At 44.2% G+C, this 15745-nt stretch overlaps 1 protein-coding gene across 1 annotated transcript in view; it reads right to left on the reverse strand.

Moving 5' to 3' along the window:
- Positions 1-740: 740 nt before the first annotated feature.
- The window catches only part of DUSP10 (dual specificity phosphatase 10), a 40167-nt gene continuing 25162 nt past the window's right edge, over positions 741-15745 (reverse strand). Inside the window, exons 3-4 of the mRNA XM_029935669.1 lie at positions 5705-6076; positions 741-1939 (exon numbers count right to left, since the gene is read on the reverse strand). Coding sequence (XP_029791529.1) covers positions 1674-1939; positions 5705-6076 — 638 coding nt within the window. The 3' untranslated portion in view covers positions 741-1673. The remainder of the gene's footprint in view (positions 1940-5704; positions 6077-15745) is intronic.

Raw genomic sequence — 15745 nt, forward strand, 5'->3', positions numbered from 1 at the left:
GAAACATTTAGATTATGTTCTTCCCCTCCCCCTAAACCCTCTTTTCTGAGGATTAGGAACCCAGAATACCAGCTGTGGATTAACCAGCTGTGACAGGAAAGCTGCTGTCCTCATGGAGCCAAGTTCAATTTGCTGACCAAAGGGCAGGAAATGGCAGTTTGGTGCATTGCACTCTCTGTGGTTAATGTTACCCAAAGATGTCAAGGGAGCAAGTGACAATGGGGTGGAGGAGGTACGTCAGGACCCTTAAATGGCAGGTGGTCACAAATATTTATCAGATAGCCACTGGAAAGAACACAAAATTCTAACCAATCAATCTGGCAGTGACCTGATCAACAAAGCTCAAAGGCTGGGATAGAACCCTGCCCCCAGCCCCACCAGACCTCAAAGGTGACCTGACTTCACCTGACATTTCCCCTAATTCAGAAGGAATTCCGTTTGCAGAAGAGGGGTAACAACTGGGCAGACTGATGACCAGAGCTCTCTGGGTTCCTTGCTAATTCTGCGTCACCCTAGAGCAGAGAATGGCTTCCCTTTGCCATCTCTCCTCCCATATAAAAACACGTGTTTCTTTCCAAATTATGTCATATATACAAGGTACCGGAGGTAAGAAATGCTTGAACCTGAGTTGAGGAAAAAAGACACATCCCAAAATGAGTTTCATTTATATAATGAAAATAAATTTTTACACAATCAACAGAAACACATCAAGTTTGTTTTGTTTTGTTTTCTGCGAAAAATATTTTTAAATAAATTTTTGTCTTTTTGTCTTTTTTTTTTACATTCTGATATACATATGTAACAAGGTTTATGGCACTGTAACCAGAATCAAATCCAAAAAATGATAATAATAATAAAGGGAAAAGGTGGGAAGGAAAGTCATTGATTTTTATTGAATTCCTTTCTATCTGCAGGCTGGCAAATTTGCACTATTTATCTACTATTTGGCTGCCAGCTCTAACTGGTTTGCACACTCAAAACACTGTATTATTGCACAAGAAGCCAGTAAAGGCTTATGGTATAATGGTCAGTTCCTTGCTATTTCAGAAAATCTCTTAAACCCAAAGAGGGGGAAAAAATAATCCGGAGTATGAAACACACAAAATCAACAATATCTTTTGTCTCTTTAAAGAACTTGAAGGATTTCTAGACCACTTAAGCTGCCCTGATTTTGCTCTTTGCACCAGCGAGCGTGACGGGGCTTGGTTTGGTGTTTGTTTTCTGTTTGGATGAGCCCGGACAGATCTCGGACATCGGTGATTGAATGTCTTTTTCTGCCTCTTACTTTTGGTTCTTTTTACTGTGTTTAAATTGTAGTATCTTCACTCTATGAACCTGCACAGACTATTTAATCATAAACTCTACAAACAGCTTAAAAGGAAAAGGGGGAAGAAACGTGTTTTATTATATTTTTATTGTTGGCTTTAAAAAATTACTCCTTTAGCCTCCCTGCATTAGCAGTTCGTGGGAAGTAAACCTCAGTGGCATCAAAAGTTAAATTCTTCTCACACTTGTTAAAAATAAAAAGGTTTTAAACAAGTTTTGTTTCCATTCACAAACTTTACCCCCATCTAAAAAAGAAAGAAAAAGAAAAAAGAAAGAAAGAATCTATCCTTCTTTCTCTTCGTCTCCTAATGGAGAACAGTAATCCTTTCCATCCGGACCTCGGTCGGTCACACAACCGTTTCCACGCCCATCAGCTTTGGTGTAAGGATTCGTGGGGTTACACCATTGTTCAGGTCTTCCTCAAACTCCAGTAACTGCCCCATGAAGTTGAGGTTTGGGGAAATAATTGGTCGTTTGCCTTTGACAAACTTGTAGGCATCCGTCATGGTCATCCTGGTGTGCTTCATCAAGTACGCGATGACAATGGTGGCAGACCGGGACACCCCCGCCTGGCAGTGGATGAGCAGCCCCTTCCCGCACTGGTGGGCTTCCTCTGGGAAAAGGGAGACACGCAAGGGGTGCAGGAAACAAGAGAGAGATGGGGAAAGAGAGGTTAGCTTCGGTCCAGACTTGACCATGCTGTATCTTGTAGAGAAAAAATAAATTCACGTCGTTTTAGAACCAAGTATAATTTACTAGTTAATTGTGTGTGTTTATGGCATCATCTCCAGAACGTGCTAAGAGCAGTACGAGCATGCATCAGACACCACATTTCTATGTTTAAAGAGAGGGCGAGCTGGGGCGCCTGGGTGGCTCAGTCAGTTAAGCGTCCGGCTTCGGCCCCGGGCATGATCTCATGGTTCCTGGGTTGGAGCCCCACGTGGGGCTCTGTGCTGACGGCTAGCTCAGAGCCTGGAGCCTGCTTCAGATTCGGTGCCTCCCTCTCTCTCTGACCCTCCCCTGCCCGTGCTGCCTTTCTCTGTCTCTCAAAAATAAATTTTAAAAAATTAAAGATAAATAAATAACGAAAGGGCGAGCAGTTCAATTGCTTAAGCGTCTGACTCCGTCCGGGTCAAGTCATGACCTCCCAGTTCATGGGTTCCAGCCTCACAATGGGTCCAGCACTGACAGTGTGGAGCCTGCTTGGGATTCTCTCTCTTGCTCTCCCTCTGCCCCTTTCTCACATGTGCTTTCTCTCTCTCAAAATAAATACATAACCTTAAAAAACAATAAATAAATAAATAGAGGATGAGGCCAAGGAATAATTTACAGGAACCGTTCATTTTGCAGGTGGTAACAATCCGCTGCAACCAGAGTCCCAACACAGTCGACTGGCCGGTTAAGCAAGCCACTGATGAAGTGAACCCTTTTGATTAAAGATGTTAATTCCAATCTCAAGGTTGTGTCACTTATCAACACTAGTGTTGTTAACAACATCTGTCCCAGCTATGATAGAAGGGAAAAAACCCAACATTTCTTTATGTTATAGAATTGATCTGTAGGAACTGGTATTAAATGGGCAAGGGTTTCTGTCTTGGTAAACTGAGGTTAAAGAAATAAAGCTCAGCTAGAAAGTTGCTGTGTGCGGCTTCTTACCAGAAAAATCTATTGTTGCAAATGTACCAAAGGACTTGCAGCGCTCAGGTACATTTGAACTGTCCAATCCCACCCCACATCCATGTATGCCATCCCAGCATGGCAGTGATGACCAAGAAGGAGGAATTCTAGTGATGGTCCAGAAATGAGAACAATCGAAAGAAGCAATACTTTATAAGTTTTCAGGTATGTTGGAAGCTCAGGAGAGTAGCTTTGTGGGCACTGTCTAAATGGATTCTTGATGACAATTCTAGACTAAATGGCATCCCAAAGAAAGTTTCTCTGAAGGGATATCAATTAGATGAAGAGTAGGGGAGGGGAATAAAGAGAAATGATCTAACTTAAACCACTTCTTTTTTCTTCAAGGTTATTTATTTATGTAAGTAATCTCTACACTTACAACTCACAACCCCAAGATCCAGGGGTGCATGGTCTTCTGATTGAGCCAGCCAGGCTCCCCTAACTTGAACCACTTCTATGGGCTACCCTCCAGGGAACTGCAAAAGGAAACATCATGCAAAAGTCCATCTTAAAAATTTATGAATAAAGCTTACTTCTCCTAGATGACGGTATTTGAAGAAAGTATCTCCCTTTTGCAATTTCTTCTCAGCAGACGCTATTTATTCACCTTCACACCAAGACTGGGAAGCATGGTTGTAGGAAGATGAGCTGCAAAGTTCTAGGCCTGATCACTGGTTCCACTACATGCTAGAAGAGTACCTTGTGTGAATCACCTAACTCCTCAGAGCCTCAATCCTTCTGTCTGCATAGTGGGAATAATAACAAGGTTCAGGGAATCTGGGACTAATATCAGCCAATTCAGGAATAAATAAATTGGTATAGTTAAACCCTACATATACACTCTGCCTAGTTTATATTAGACTCTCAGTGAATGTTAGTATGTTTATAAAACCTGTTGTTTTCCCCAAAGCAAGACTATATGATTTCAGTTTATCCAATGACATAACGACAAAAATGAAATTGTGACTCTGCAGCATTCTGTGATACTGTATTGTTCTTCGGGTTAAATGTTATTTGTTATTTGTTTTGTTTTCCTTCTGAAAAATCAGATAAGTTGCATAACCTATAAGGAATGCAGGTGCTTGGACTGAAATCCTGTTGGAACAAGCATGCCTTTTGCTACTCCTTAAATGGGAAACAAGCTCTTAACTTCCCCCAAATGGAATTAAGTCAGATAAAATTACAGTCATAACACCATATATCAACCAGAAAGTTCCTCATCTACTTGGTGACAAATATTTCTTCCTCAGGGTTCTAGGTTTGACTTGAAAATTACGAATAAAATATCTCAGATACGTTCGCACCCACAAGTGCTGCCATTTGGGAACTGACACAGCACTGGAAACATCTCCTCAGCATATTGTAGAAAGGCCCCTGCCTCCGAGTCCAGAGCCTTGCGTTCTGGTCCTTTCTTTGACACTAAAATTCTTATAATCTTGGAGAAGTCACTCTACTTTTCTGAGCTTGACTGTTCAGAATTTCCTTCCAAACTGCATATTCCATTGTCCTTCCACTGAAGACAAAATCGGCAAGGAAAACAGCTGGGTGACATGGCCAGAACCACCAAATCCACAGCCAATCTACCAGACCCAAGACTTTTTTTCTGAAAAAGGATCACCAAACACGAGCACATTCTTCCTGGGACAGAGGCCCGTAACAACCTGCTACAACATTTAGGGAAACTACTCAATCACCTTTCTGGGGTTAATGACGGTTGGAGTCACTTGAAAAAAAAAATGTTGAGTGTGTGCTCGGAGGCAGGAGCTCCCCCAAATGATCACTGGAGCTTTAAAACAGCTCAAGGCTGTAGGAGCAGCAAAAGGTAAAGTTAGAATCAGGGTTAGGCTGGCGGTTACTTCCTTCTGGAGATTAAAGTCTGCAGTTGTTAGAATTCCCCTCCTTGGGAACTACGCAGGCTACACAACCTGATCTTTCCTACTTTAGAGAATTTGGGGTAAGCTGTCCCATGAAACCTATTACCATCTTGCTAACACATTCCCACCCTTCTGCTACCCGTGTCTAAGAGCTGAGACAAAGGAAGTAGAAGGGAAAAAACAACTCAGCCCTCCATACCTCTCCTCTCCCCCCCCTCTTTCTCTCCCTCCTGTGCTGATGTGATACATGAGGATGTTCACGACAGCACTGCTTTGCTGAAGAACGTTCTTTGGAAGCAGCCTTTCAGCAAACGCCACTTTTGCCTCCACTCCATGTAGATAGAGAAGCTATACCAACTGTAAATTAATTTTACCTAAGGTAAGGGAAGGGCGGGTGAGTTTGGAGGTGGTGTCGTCTTCCCTGCACTTTACTTCCCCACAAGGCGCCGACAGACATGGTAGACCAGATAGCCATGGCAGCAGCTCTGGCCTTCAATGCCTTCCTTTCCATTACTTCTTTTGAAACTAGGTTACAGAATGTCTCCACACAAATCCCTACCCTTTTTTCATTGAGAACTAGAAGGAGATGGATCTCTGATTGACCAGATCCCACCCAAACTGAATCATCGGTTCTTTACAACCCATCCCCATGGCCCCTAAGCTTTTAACAGGCCATGACTTAGATAGCAGGGCCTGAAAACGCCTCTCAGCAGCTTTTTTTTTTTTTTTTTTTGCAACCCAAGCATCAACCTTGGACTTGATATCAAAGTGAAAGCTGGAGGGGAAAGGAAGGCGGAAGATGAGATGTCCCCACGGGAGATAGTTACCAATGAACTCAAAAGCCTCTTCAAAGTACTGCCGCAGGTTCTGCTTATTGCTGTCGGTGGCCGGCAGCCGCTTGTAGTTGAACAGGCCTTTCTCGTAGTGGTAGAGGGGCAGGTGAGTGGTGACGTTGATGACGTAGCCGATGTTCAGCCGCTGCATCGTGTCCAGGTCCTGAGCGTCCTGCTCGTTGCCAAGGAACAGGAAGGGCAAGATGGGCGTCAGCTCTGCATTCTCGATGTCGGGGGTGGTGGGGATGGACTGAGGTAGCATGCTCGACGCTGCGGACGCGCCGACCCCCGCTTCCCGGCACTCTTGGAGCTGGAGGGAGTTGTCACAGAGGTTTTCATGGTTCTGCTTAAAACTGCTGAGTCCACCTGGAGCAAACACAGAAAGCGAGGATGACCATTTCTGGAACCTCGGAGCTGGCAGAAGATGCCGCACAGACATAAAGGATGCTTTGTTGCCTGTGCACATTTTAGAAAAAGAAAACCAGGACAAAAATGCAAGTCCAGGGGTGCCCTGGGTGGCTCAGTTGTTGGACCATCCGACTCTTGATTTCGGCTTGTGATTGGTCCGTGGGTTCGAGCCCCACGTTAAGCTCTGTGCTGACCCTGCGTAGCCTGCTTGGGATTTTCTCTGTCTCCCTCTCTCTGCCCTTTCCCCACCCATGTTGCCTCCCTCTCTCTCTCTCTCTCTCTCTCTCTCTTTAAATCAACAAATTTAAAAAACAAATACAAGTCCTTTTGGAGATCCAGGACAGGCTTCAGAGGCACTCACTGCAAGCAGCACTTTGGAAATGTGCTCTTTATACAATCTACAGCATGTTCCTTTGGAAAGAGTTCCATGAAGCATCAGGCAGTTTTATCAGCAGCAGATTTGATCTGCCTCAAAGAGCCATATGCTCAGTGGCCTACATAGAAGCAGGGAAAGCATGGCCAACCTCCTCGGGCACAGTAGCCATGTGTACTGCACTCTTCCAGAAGCTTCCCTCACCCAGAATGAGAAGTTTGCTCCCAACACAGCACACAGGCTCTGAACAGGGACCTTGGAAGACCCAGATTACCTTGGCTATCGTGTCAGTAACACAACTTCTTGGCTCTGTGACTTAGGCAAGTTAATTTCTCTCTCTGTGCCTTGGTTCCCCATCTGTAAAATGAGGGTCATGGCATCTACCTTTGAGTGTGACTGGGGAGTCTGGAATGAATGAATACAGGCAAAGTGTGCAAACGTCCCCATCAACCACTGGAGCAGCACAAATATATCTTAAGAAAATCATCGAACCAAACATATCCAGCCAGCTCTGTCAATATGTTTACGACAGCATTACTGTTTCACAGAAAAGGCCAAGATCTAAAACAAATTAAAAAAAAAAAAAAAGGAAAAGTACTATATTCATCCAATGGAATATTACGTAGCCATTAAAAGTTGCGAAAGGGATCTGCAAACAAAGAAAATGCTTGTTAGCGTTAAATGAAACAAAGCCCATTCAAAACCATTCACTGTACACGTGATCAAAAGCTAAAGGACCATGGAAAAAAGAATTTTAGTTAGGAAACTTATGGAACACAGTGTTTCATTGAAATTTTCCCTTTAATATCTGTCAGATCCATCGCACACATGGTTGAGCCCAAGGGGGTATTACAATGGTCAGATCACACGATGTGCATGTCAGGGCTATGCAACCCGGGTTGATATGATTACCACGCAGTGGGCTCTCATTCGAATCAAACAACCAGATAGTCCGGCCTTCCTTCTGAAAGGAGGAGGAACCTAGAGACGTCCTACAAGCTGAAAGCCTCCAGAACATGACACTCATGCCTCCTGATAGAGGCCTTACATCCGTCTTGATAGTGTCAGGAGATAAGGCAGGAAATACAAAGTGTGAACAGGATATGGTGGTGTTGAAATAAACACAGGAAGTCTATCTGTCCTCTAGTCTCTGAACCTAACATATGCCCTCCTCCATTTCAAGTCTCATCCTTGGCAAGTAGGGTAGGGAGCTCCAGGCTCCCACCTAGACCACGTCTCAGGGTTGTTCCTGCCCCAAACACACACGGCTGGGCGTGACAACCGGGAAAGCGGTCTTTTCATTAAGGTCCAGCGATGACACAAAGGTCATGCCAAGGGGGTAACATCATGGTCATTTCATTTATCTGTGAATGTCAAAACCTATCTTCGCTTTTCAAACAGAAAAACAAGCACTTTATATTTTAATGGATTTCTAGAATGAAACTCTGCCCTCACATATCATTAGTGTGCTCCGCTATGAAATCATGATTACAAAATTGTCTGGGCCCTAAGACATTATTTGCACACGAGACGGAGGAAATGGAGAGCCAGAAAACTTCACTGGAGACAACTTTAAAAGAAACAAACTGAAATCACCCACCCTTCCCGTCACAAACACCACGAAAGAGACTTTAAAGAGTTATTTTAACATCTGCACAGCTTCGCCTCCATAGAAATCGAAGTAAATGATTTACACTGATTCTGTGACGGGAACCGAGTTCACTTTTGTTTTGTTTTGTTTTTTTTCCTTAAGAAAAAGGCAGTAGTTACACTTTTTCATATAAGAGGAAAGAACAAAATAAACTCAAAAGAAGTCTCTAAGGGGTGGGAAGGGTCTTTTCTCTGTTCTTATGTAGGGTTCTCAAGCTGTGATTTGTCTTAAAAGCGGCTAGTTCGAAAAAAAATGCATGCAAAAAAAAAAAAAAAAAAAAAACCCACACACAGAAAAAAGCACCATACAGCTTTTTAAAATTCTGTGTCTACACCTCCTTTCCCAATGACATCAGCTGGAGCCTCCCCACCTGCCCAGTTACCATAGCAGTTACACAAAGACATACAATGACATCAGTTGGCATGATATCAGCTCTTTGAGTACAAACAATACAAGAAGAACTACTTTGTTTAGGGCCTTTGGTGCAACTGTGTTCTGGGGAGCCAGTGACGTAATGCTAACAGGTGGCATGGGCCTTCCATTTGCCTAATGGAAGAAAAAGCCCATGGGGGAGGGGAGGAGGGAATCTGAGACAGACAGACCCAGAATGCTCCGACTCATGGGTGGGGGGCGGGGCTCACGTGCAAAGCTTCGTGTGTGTTGTATGTTTCAGCCATGTGGGGACTCTGTTCACAGACTCTGGGAAGGGGACGAGGATAGAAAAGGAAGTATTGTGGACTCAAACACAGCAGCGGGACAAGGAAATCCTCATGGAGGGGTGCGAAGAAATAGCCTTCTGTTCGCTCGACAGTCTGCTGACCAGCTTAAGGATCAGTCCTCATAAGGGTCATGCACCCACCCCCCTCGCCCCCCAACACACACCACAGTTACACGACTCTCCCTGGAGGGTGCTTCAAGCAAAATGAACCGGGCGAGTGTCACCATGGTGGTGCTTTAGAGAGACGTCTGCAGGGAGGATGGTTTGCTTCTCTTAGGGAATTGGAACTGGAAGCCGGGGAAGGAGGAGAGGGAAGACTCAGGCTGATATGGTTTTCTCTTCCACCCACCTTCCCTGACCCTCCCCCACCACGGCCACCAGAGGCTGAACTGCCTGATCACTTAGTGAAAAGCTTTAGTTCCATCTTATAGGTTGTTACTATTCCAAGAACAAACTAACAAGTGAAGTAGAGACAATGTGGCTGGTGGTCAAGAGCAGATGATAGAAGCAGACAGACCCAAGGTGCGATGTTGATTCTGTGCCATAGGAGCAGTGAGTCCGAATGTCACTGCCCCTCATTAAGCTTCGGTTTACTGATCTGTAAAGTGGACGCCCAGAGAGTTGAGTCCGGGCAGCCTATGTAAGCATGTTGATATATAGCCAGGCGTCTGATAAATAATGTCATCTAACCCCGTTCTCATTACCCTCCTTGTCCTCATCTGCCTTTGATCTGTCTACACTGCATTTCATGAGAACTCGAAGCGCTGTGCGTGGTCCTCAGGCCAGCTGCCTTGGGCTTGAGTTCCAGCTGACACTAGCTACCAGACCCTGGGCAAAAATCTTTCCCATTGATATAAAACAGGGGCAATAAATAGTTTCTACCTCACACTACTGTTTTGAGGATTAAACCGGTTAGTAAAAATAAAGTACTTCAAAACAACAACTATGCATGGTAAACACTTTTCTATTTCCATTACTTTGGGAAATTAGCATTTAAATATCTTTTTTTAAAAGTTGCTTTATTTTTTTTTAAGTTTATTCATTTTTGAGAGACAGAGAGAGACAGAGCACTAGTGGGGAAGGAGCAGAGAGAAAGGCGGGCACAGAATCCAAAGCAGGCCATCAGCCTGAGCTGTTGACATGGAGCCTGACATGGGGATCGAACCCCCAGACTACAAGATCTGGACCTGAGCCAAAGTCGGATGCTTAACTGACTGAGCCACCCAGGTGTCACCCCCCAAAAAAATTCTTAATGCAAAGACCCTAAATGATCAGTAAGCTAACATTCCAGAGTTTTTACTTTAAATTTCTACTTAGAAAGAAGTAGAAACAAACACATCTGAGCAGTTTAAACATTGAAATAATATACTTTTATCATAAAGAAAGCAAATCGCTCCCTATCCTTCCTAAACCAATATATCTGATTTCATTTGTTGGCCCTACCTTTCCCAATAAAGACTGCATTTTTTTAAAATTCCTGTTTTGTTTTATTTATTGTTTTCTGGAGGAAGATTGTGTTTTAAATAAAACTGCTCTACGCCCATTCCTTCCCCCCACTCCCCACCCCCACCCCAGTTCCTACCGGGCTGAGTGATCTTCCACACACAATTGCTTGCAGTTACTGAGCAAATATTTTCTAGGCAGGAGCAACATTGCTGGGGGCAAACATTTCAAACCTTATCTCAAAACTAGGTTCGCTGCCAAAAGGAGCAGGGTCAGCACTTTGATACCTATTGGCAACAGCAAGGGATATTCAACCCCTACAGAAAACTGTGTAGAAACGCAAGTTGTCTTGGTTTCTTCCAACAGCAGGGCCTGGAGCAATGGATCCCAGTGTGAGTGGAAAACTTCCCGGTAGATTTGCTTCCTCGATTTGCTTCAGCCCCAGTTGCTGCCTTGGCTATTGCAGTCCGAGAAACAGAAGCTTCTGTAATGTGATTCAGAAGCAGGGCTCTGGGTGGCAAATTAAAGAACCACATCCAAAGGCAGAATCTATAAGCAAGAGATCTCCATCGTCTGAGGATGGACAGCACTTCCGCACATAAGCTTTTCGGTCTCATGCTAGGCTTGAGAAAGTGAGCACTTTCCAGAAAGGGAAGGAAAACTCTTCACAGAAGGTCAGCAAATGGAATTAGCACCCAAAGGAAGGTTGAGGGGGATGAAAATGGAACTCTTCTAGAACCTTGCTGACGGCATACTGATCATCCCTTTTTGTTGTCTACTTCTCCTTACTGGATGACGCGTCTTTTAAAGTAAAATGGTACTCTGATGATAGTGGTTAAGACATAAACTCGAGCCAGACTGCCTGGGTTTAAATTCTGGCTGCCATGGCCAGAACGGTGTTACCCTGGGCAAGTTATGTAGCATCCCTGCCCCTCAGAGTCCACACCCTAGGTGTAGCTAGCCCTAGTATCTATCTCATTGGCCTCATAAGATGGATACAGTGCTATATGAGCTGGATATTACTACAAATGAGAAAGACACCCAAGTGAAATGGGCCCTAGTGGCTCCTATTTTGTGGGCCCTCCAGGGGACAGTGCAGTATATCAAACCAGACTCTCCAGATTCTATACACACAAGGATCCTCCTGGAAGAAACAAAGCCTAGAGAAACTAGAGTGGACATTAGGCTTCCAGCCCTGAAACTCCTGTAGAGCGAGGGGCAAGGGTGGGGTCACGATCAATTCATACTTTTCAAGGCAGAAAATTACCCACCTTCACAGGAGAACTATTTGGGATACCAGCTAGATCCACAAAGATTACTGTCACGGGCTTGTTTCACATGAAACAGTCTTTATAGCCCACAGACGCAACTGAGTATTTTATAGTAGGAGTGATTTCAAGTTCAATGCCAGGTGGTGTCACCTAAACTGTCATATGATCGGGTCCTCAGGCATGTGGGGAGGCTATCTTAGAGAGGATGAGTCAAGTGAGAGCACTGTGTCACTAGGTAGCAGAGGACACAAAGGATTTAAGAAACACTTTTGTTACCCAGGGAAGAGAGAGACTCAGGAGGCTGCGGCCAACAGTTTGGTGGCTGGGACCATGAGTCAGAGATGAGTCTTCCCAGGATCCCACCATCCTGTCATTTCGTCGCCTGCATGGGAAATGTCCAATGTGTGAAAAGACAAAGAGGTATCATGAAGCTTCAAATTCTTAATGAATCAGTATCTTGACTCCAACTGAGGCCATATTGATTATTTGGGTAAATACCGTTAAGTGTTCCAGAAAGATAGATCTATGTTGCCTCATGGGTTTTTATTTATTTATTGTCTGATCTCTCTGGAAGAGATACAAGTTATCTACATATATGTTTTAAATTTTTTAAAATGTTTTTATTTATTTTTGATACAGAGAGAGACAGAACATGAGGGGGGAGAGGCAGAGAGAGAGAAGGAGACATAGAACCGGAAACAGGCTCCAGGCTCTGAGCTAGCTGTCAGCACAGAGCCTGATGCGGGGCTCAAACCCACGAATGTGAGATCTGACCTGAGCTGAAGCTGGAGGCTTAACCGACTGAGCCACCCAGGCGCCCCTACATATATGTTTTAAAACTCAGCTCTAGAAGGCGGTCTGTGATCTCTAAGGCCGAGGGGCGAAGCTTTGTCTTGATAGAGAAGAGCAGCTCTGCCCTGTGGCAGCTGTGCAGCTTTGTGAGTGTTACTGGGTGTTCCCAGATGGGTTTTCCATGAGTATAAATCCGGACTACTTCTACTCAGGTGTGTTGTAAGGATTCAGTGAAACTCTATGTAAAACATCCATCCTGGTATCTTTAAGAAGGTGTTCAAACCCCATAGCTATTTGGATAAGAACTGTCAGTGGGGGAGCAAAGATAAGGAGAACTTCAGAGGGTGAGAAGAAGGAGGATTTCTACACTCTCAAGCTGTGGGGGGCAGGGGGTGGGGGGGAGAGAACCTTGAAGGAAGGTATCTTGGTTCAGAGAAGGGGAGGGGGGAGAGGAGAACTTCCAGCACCAGTCCCAAGGCAAAGGGCATCAAAGCAAAGGCCACGGGGCTGCCTGTCTACAGCTCTGCTCCTGTAAAGGTGACATTCAGTGCTGTTGGGTCCCAGCTGAGGCAAACGCAGGAGGAAGTGGTGCGCAGAACGGGGGCAAGACTCGTGGTTGGTGGTCTCCATTGGAAACTTCATCATATTTAGTTATTCACATTCTACGATTTCAACAGAACGGGAGGGGAAGATACACAGGGTCATCACACAGGCATAAAATAAATGCATTCCTCGCAGGTTTTCTGGACGTATATATGTACATACATACACACACACACACATATATACATATATGGATGCACTGTGTGTGTATACTACATATGGTATATTATGTACATATGTAAATTCTAAAATTTTCTAGAAGTAGATATATACCTAAATGTATATATCTATTTCTTATATCTTTTTCTAAAAATTTTAGAAATAGAGATGTAGAAAAATTGTGTGTGTGTGTAAGTTCCTCTATACTCATAATTCCGTAATTAGTTGAGATGATCAAACTTGTGCTCCGATCACTGTATAAACTCTTAGGTTAAGCACTTGTAATAGGTACACATGCAGCCTCACTTCACAACTGAAACTGCGCTGTTAATATTTACCCATGTCTCCACATTTTTCTTCCTCGGTGTTTCTAAATTAATGGCTTTACTAGAACTTCAGAGGAAAATGGTCTTTTTTAAATCCCTTATGCCCAGGACTTAGGCAAATGTCTCAGGAAGGCACGTGGGATCTACACCAACCACTGCATGGAGAAGATACAGAGGTAGAAGACTGATCCCTTTTTGGAAATAATTTACAAAAATTAAAAGATAAAGTAAAAGGATCTCCCTGATGTCAACTTTGCCTGATGACAAGTCATAGGGAGAAATTATTTCAAGAATGCCCCTCACAAAACTGTCTTCCTATAAGCAGCCGCCAATACCTTGTTCTTAGACTTAATATTTCTTAATCTAACTAATCTAGCCACATGGTATTTAGTGATGTTTAAAAGAAATAAGGAAAATTCCTGAAACGTTTCTCGCAGAATTTTCTCAGATTTTGAGTTAATAATATAGCTCTTTCATCAGATCTTTGGCTGGACAAAAATCATAATTTAGACCACTGAGACCCAAAATAGCCATCGCTTGTACAGTCATTGTAATTCAGGTAATTTACTTACCTGTGTACCCTTCAAATTAAATGCCGTTGCTCCCAGCAAAACAGCTTGGTAGATTACAAAATCCAGCATTCTGAAAACGAGCTGATACTTGACTATAACATATACCAAGAACTAAAGTCAACTTTTGTTCCTTCCTAATCTTTGTATAATTTGCAACGAGCTCTGAGCTTAATTTTTGTCTCTAGAGACTTCTGTAATTGTTTGGGGGCTCTTCCTTCTTATGTTTTAAAATATACTGCTTCCGTCTTTGATAAAATCCTTGTAATGTCCTCAACAGAAAGAACTTTTAATAAATCCTTGCCTAAGTATTTACCCAAAAAAGTGAACGGAGTCAGAAAGATCCAATGATTGAGGAACTGTGACTTTAGAAATTTGAAGACGGGGCGGAGGGGGCGCCTGGGTGACTCAGTCGGTTGAGCATCCGACTTCAGCTCAGGTCATGATCTCACGGCACGGATTCCTGGGTTCAAGCCCCTGCAGCGGGCTCTGTGTGACAGCTCGGAGCCTGGAGCCTGCTTCACATTTTGTGTCCCCCTCTCTCTCTGCCCCTCCCCTGCTCATGCTCTGTCTCTCTTTCAAAAAAATAAATAAACATTAAGAAAGATTTTTTTAAAAAATGAAGACGAAGCTTTAATTGCACACCTTCCAAGAAACGCTGATCCCAGCATGTTTCTGTCCAAGTTGAAAAGATTCTCCCTCTGTCCTCACCACCCCACACTGGCCAGAAGTGGCCTCTGGCCACAGGTGCCCTCACTACAGACCGGTCAGAAAAGGGCTGGGGGTTCTATTTCAGCCTGCTGAGGTCACTCACAGGCACCAAAGAGGCACCTGGTCCCATGACAGGAGGGACCCTTCTCATGCTCCCTTCCTTCCACCCCAAACCTAAGGCTTTACTGGGTACCAGCGTTGAGGGTACCACCAGTCCAGTTTGTGTGTATTTGAGTACCACACACAGATTGTTTGAGAGGCTCCTTCACAAGTCTGTAAATACAGCCTGTTTCTTTAAATCTGTTACCGCATTTATTTACATTAGAACAGAAAGCAGGGCCAGAAGCAACAGCTGATGACAGTCATGTAATTTTCCACAAAGACAACCATTTAACAGCTTTGTGTTGTTTTAATGAGCAGATGACTTTTCTGAGTGAGTGGGAATCACACAGTAGGATTCCAGAGTTCCCACAGCCACAACCTCCCTCAGGTGTCTGCGGAGTCCCTGGGACCTGAACAAGAGCCTCTCTTCCTCACAGCCAGCTCACACTCCCTCTCTCTTCTCTCTCTCTTCCTCCCTCCCTGCCTCCTCCTCCATCACTCAGGGAGGAGAATAAGAAAAGGAAACCAGAGGGAGAGGTTCTACCCAGAACACCTTTGCTGCTTGGACTGCCAATGAATCAGCAGAATATATTTGAAGCTTATTTTTACTTTTATTAATGTTTAAGTTTATTTATTTATTTTGAGAAAGAGAGCGAGTGGGAGAGGGGCAGAGGGAGAGAGGGAGAGCGAGAATCCCAAACAGGCTCTGCACTGTCAGCACAGAGCCTGATGTGGGGCTCGATCCCACAACCCTGAGATCATGACCTGAGCTGAAGTCAAGAGTTGAACGCTCAACTGACTGAGCCACCAGGGTACCCCAAAACCTATTTTTAAGGAATCCAGGGTAGGGGCAGGAAAAGTGGTCAGGCTCCCTTGCCCCCCCCACATAGTGAGGGCCTGTTAATGGAG

Source organism: Suricata suricatta, chromosome 3 (genome assembly GCF_006229205.1).
Source record: "Suricata suricatta isolate VVHF042 chromosome 3, meerkat_22Aug2017_6uvM2_HiC, whole genome shotgun sequence".
NCBI lineage: Eukaryota > Metazoa > Chordata > Mammalia > Carnivora > Herpestidae > Suricata > Suricata suricatta.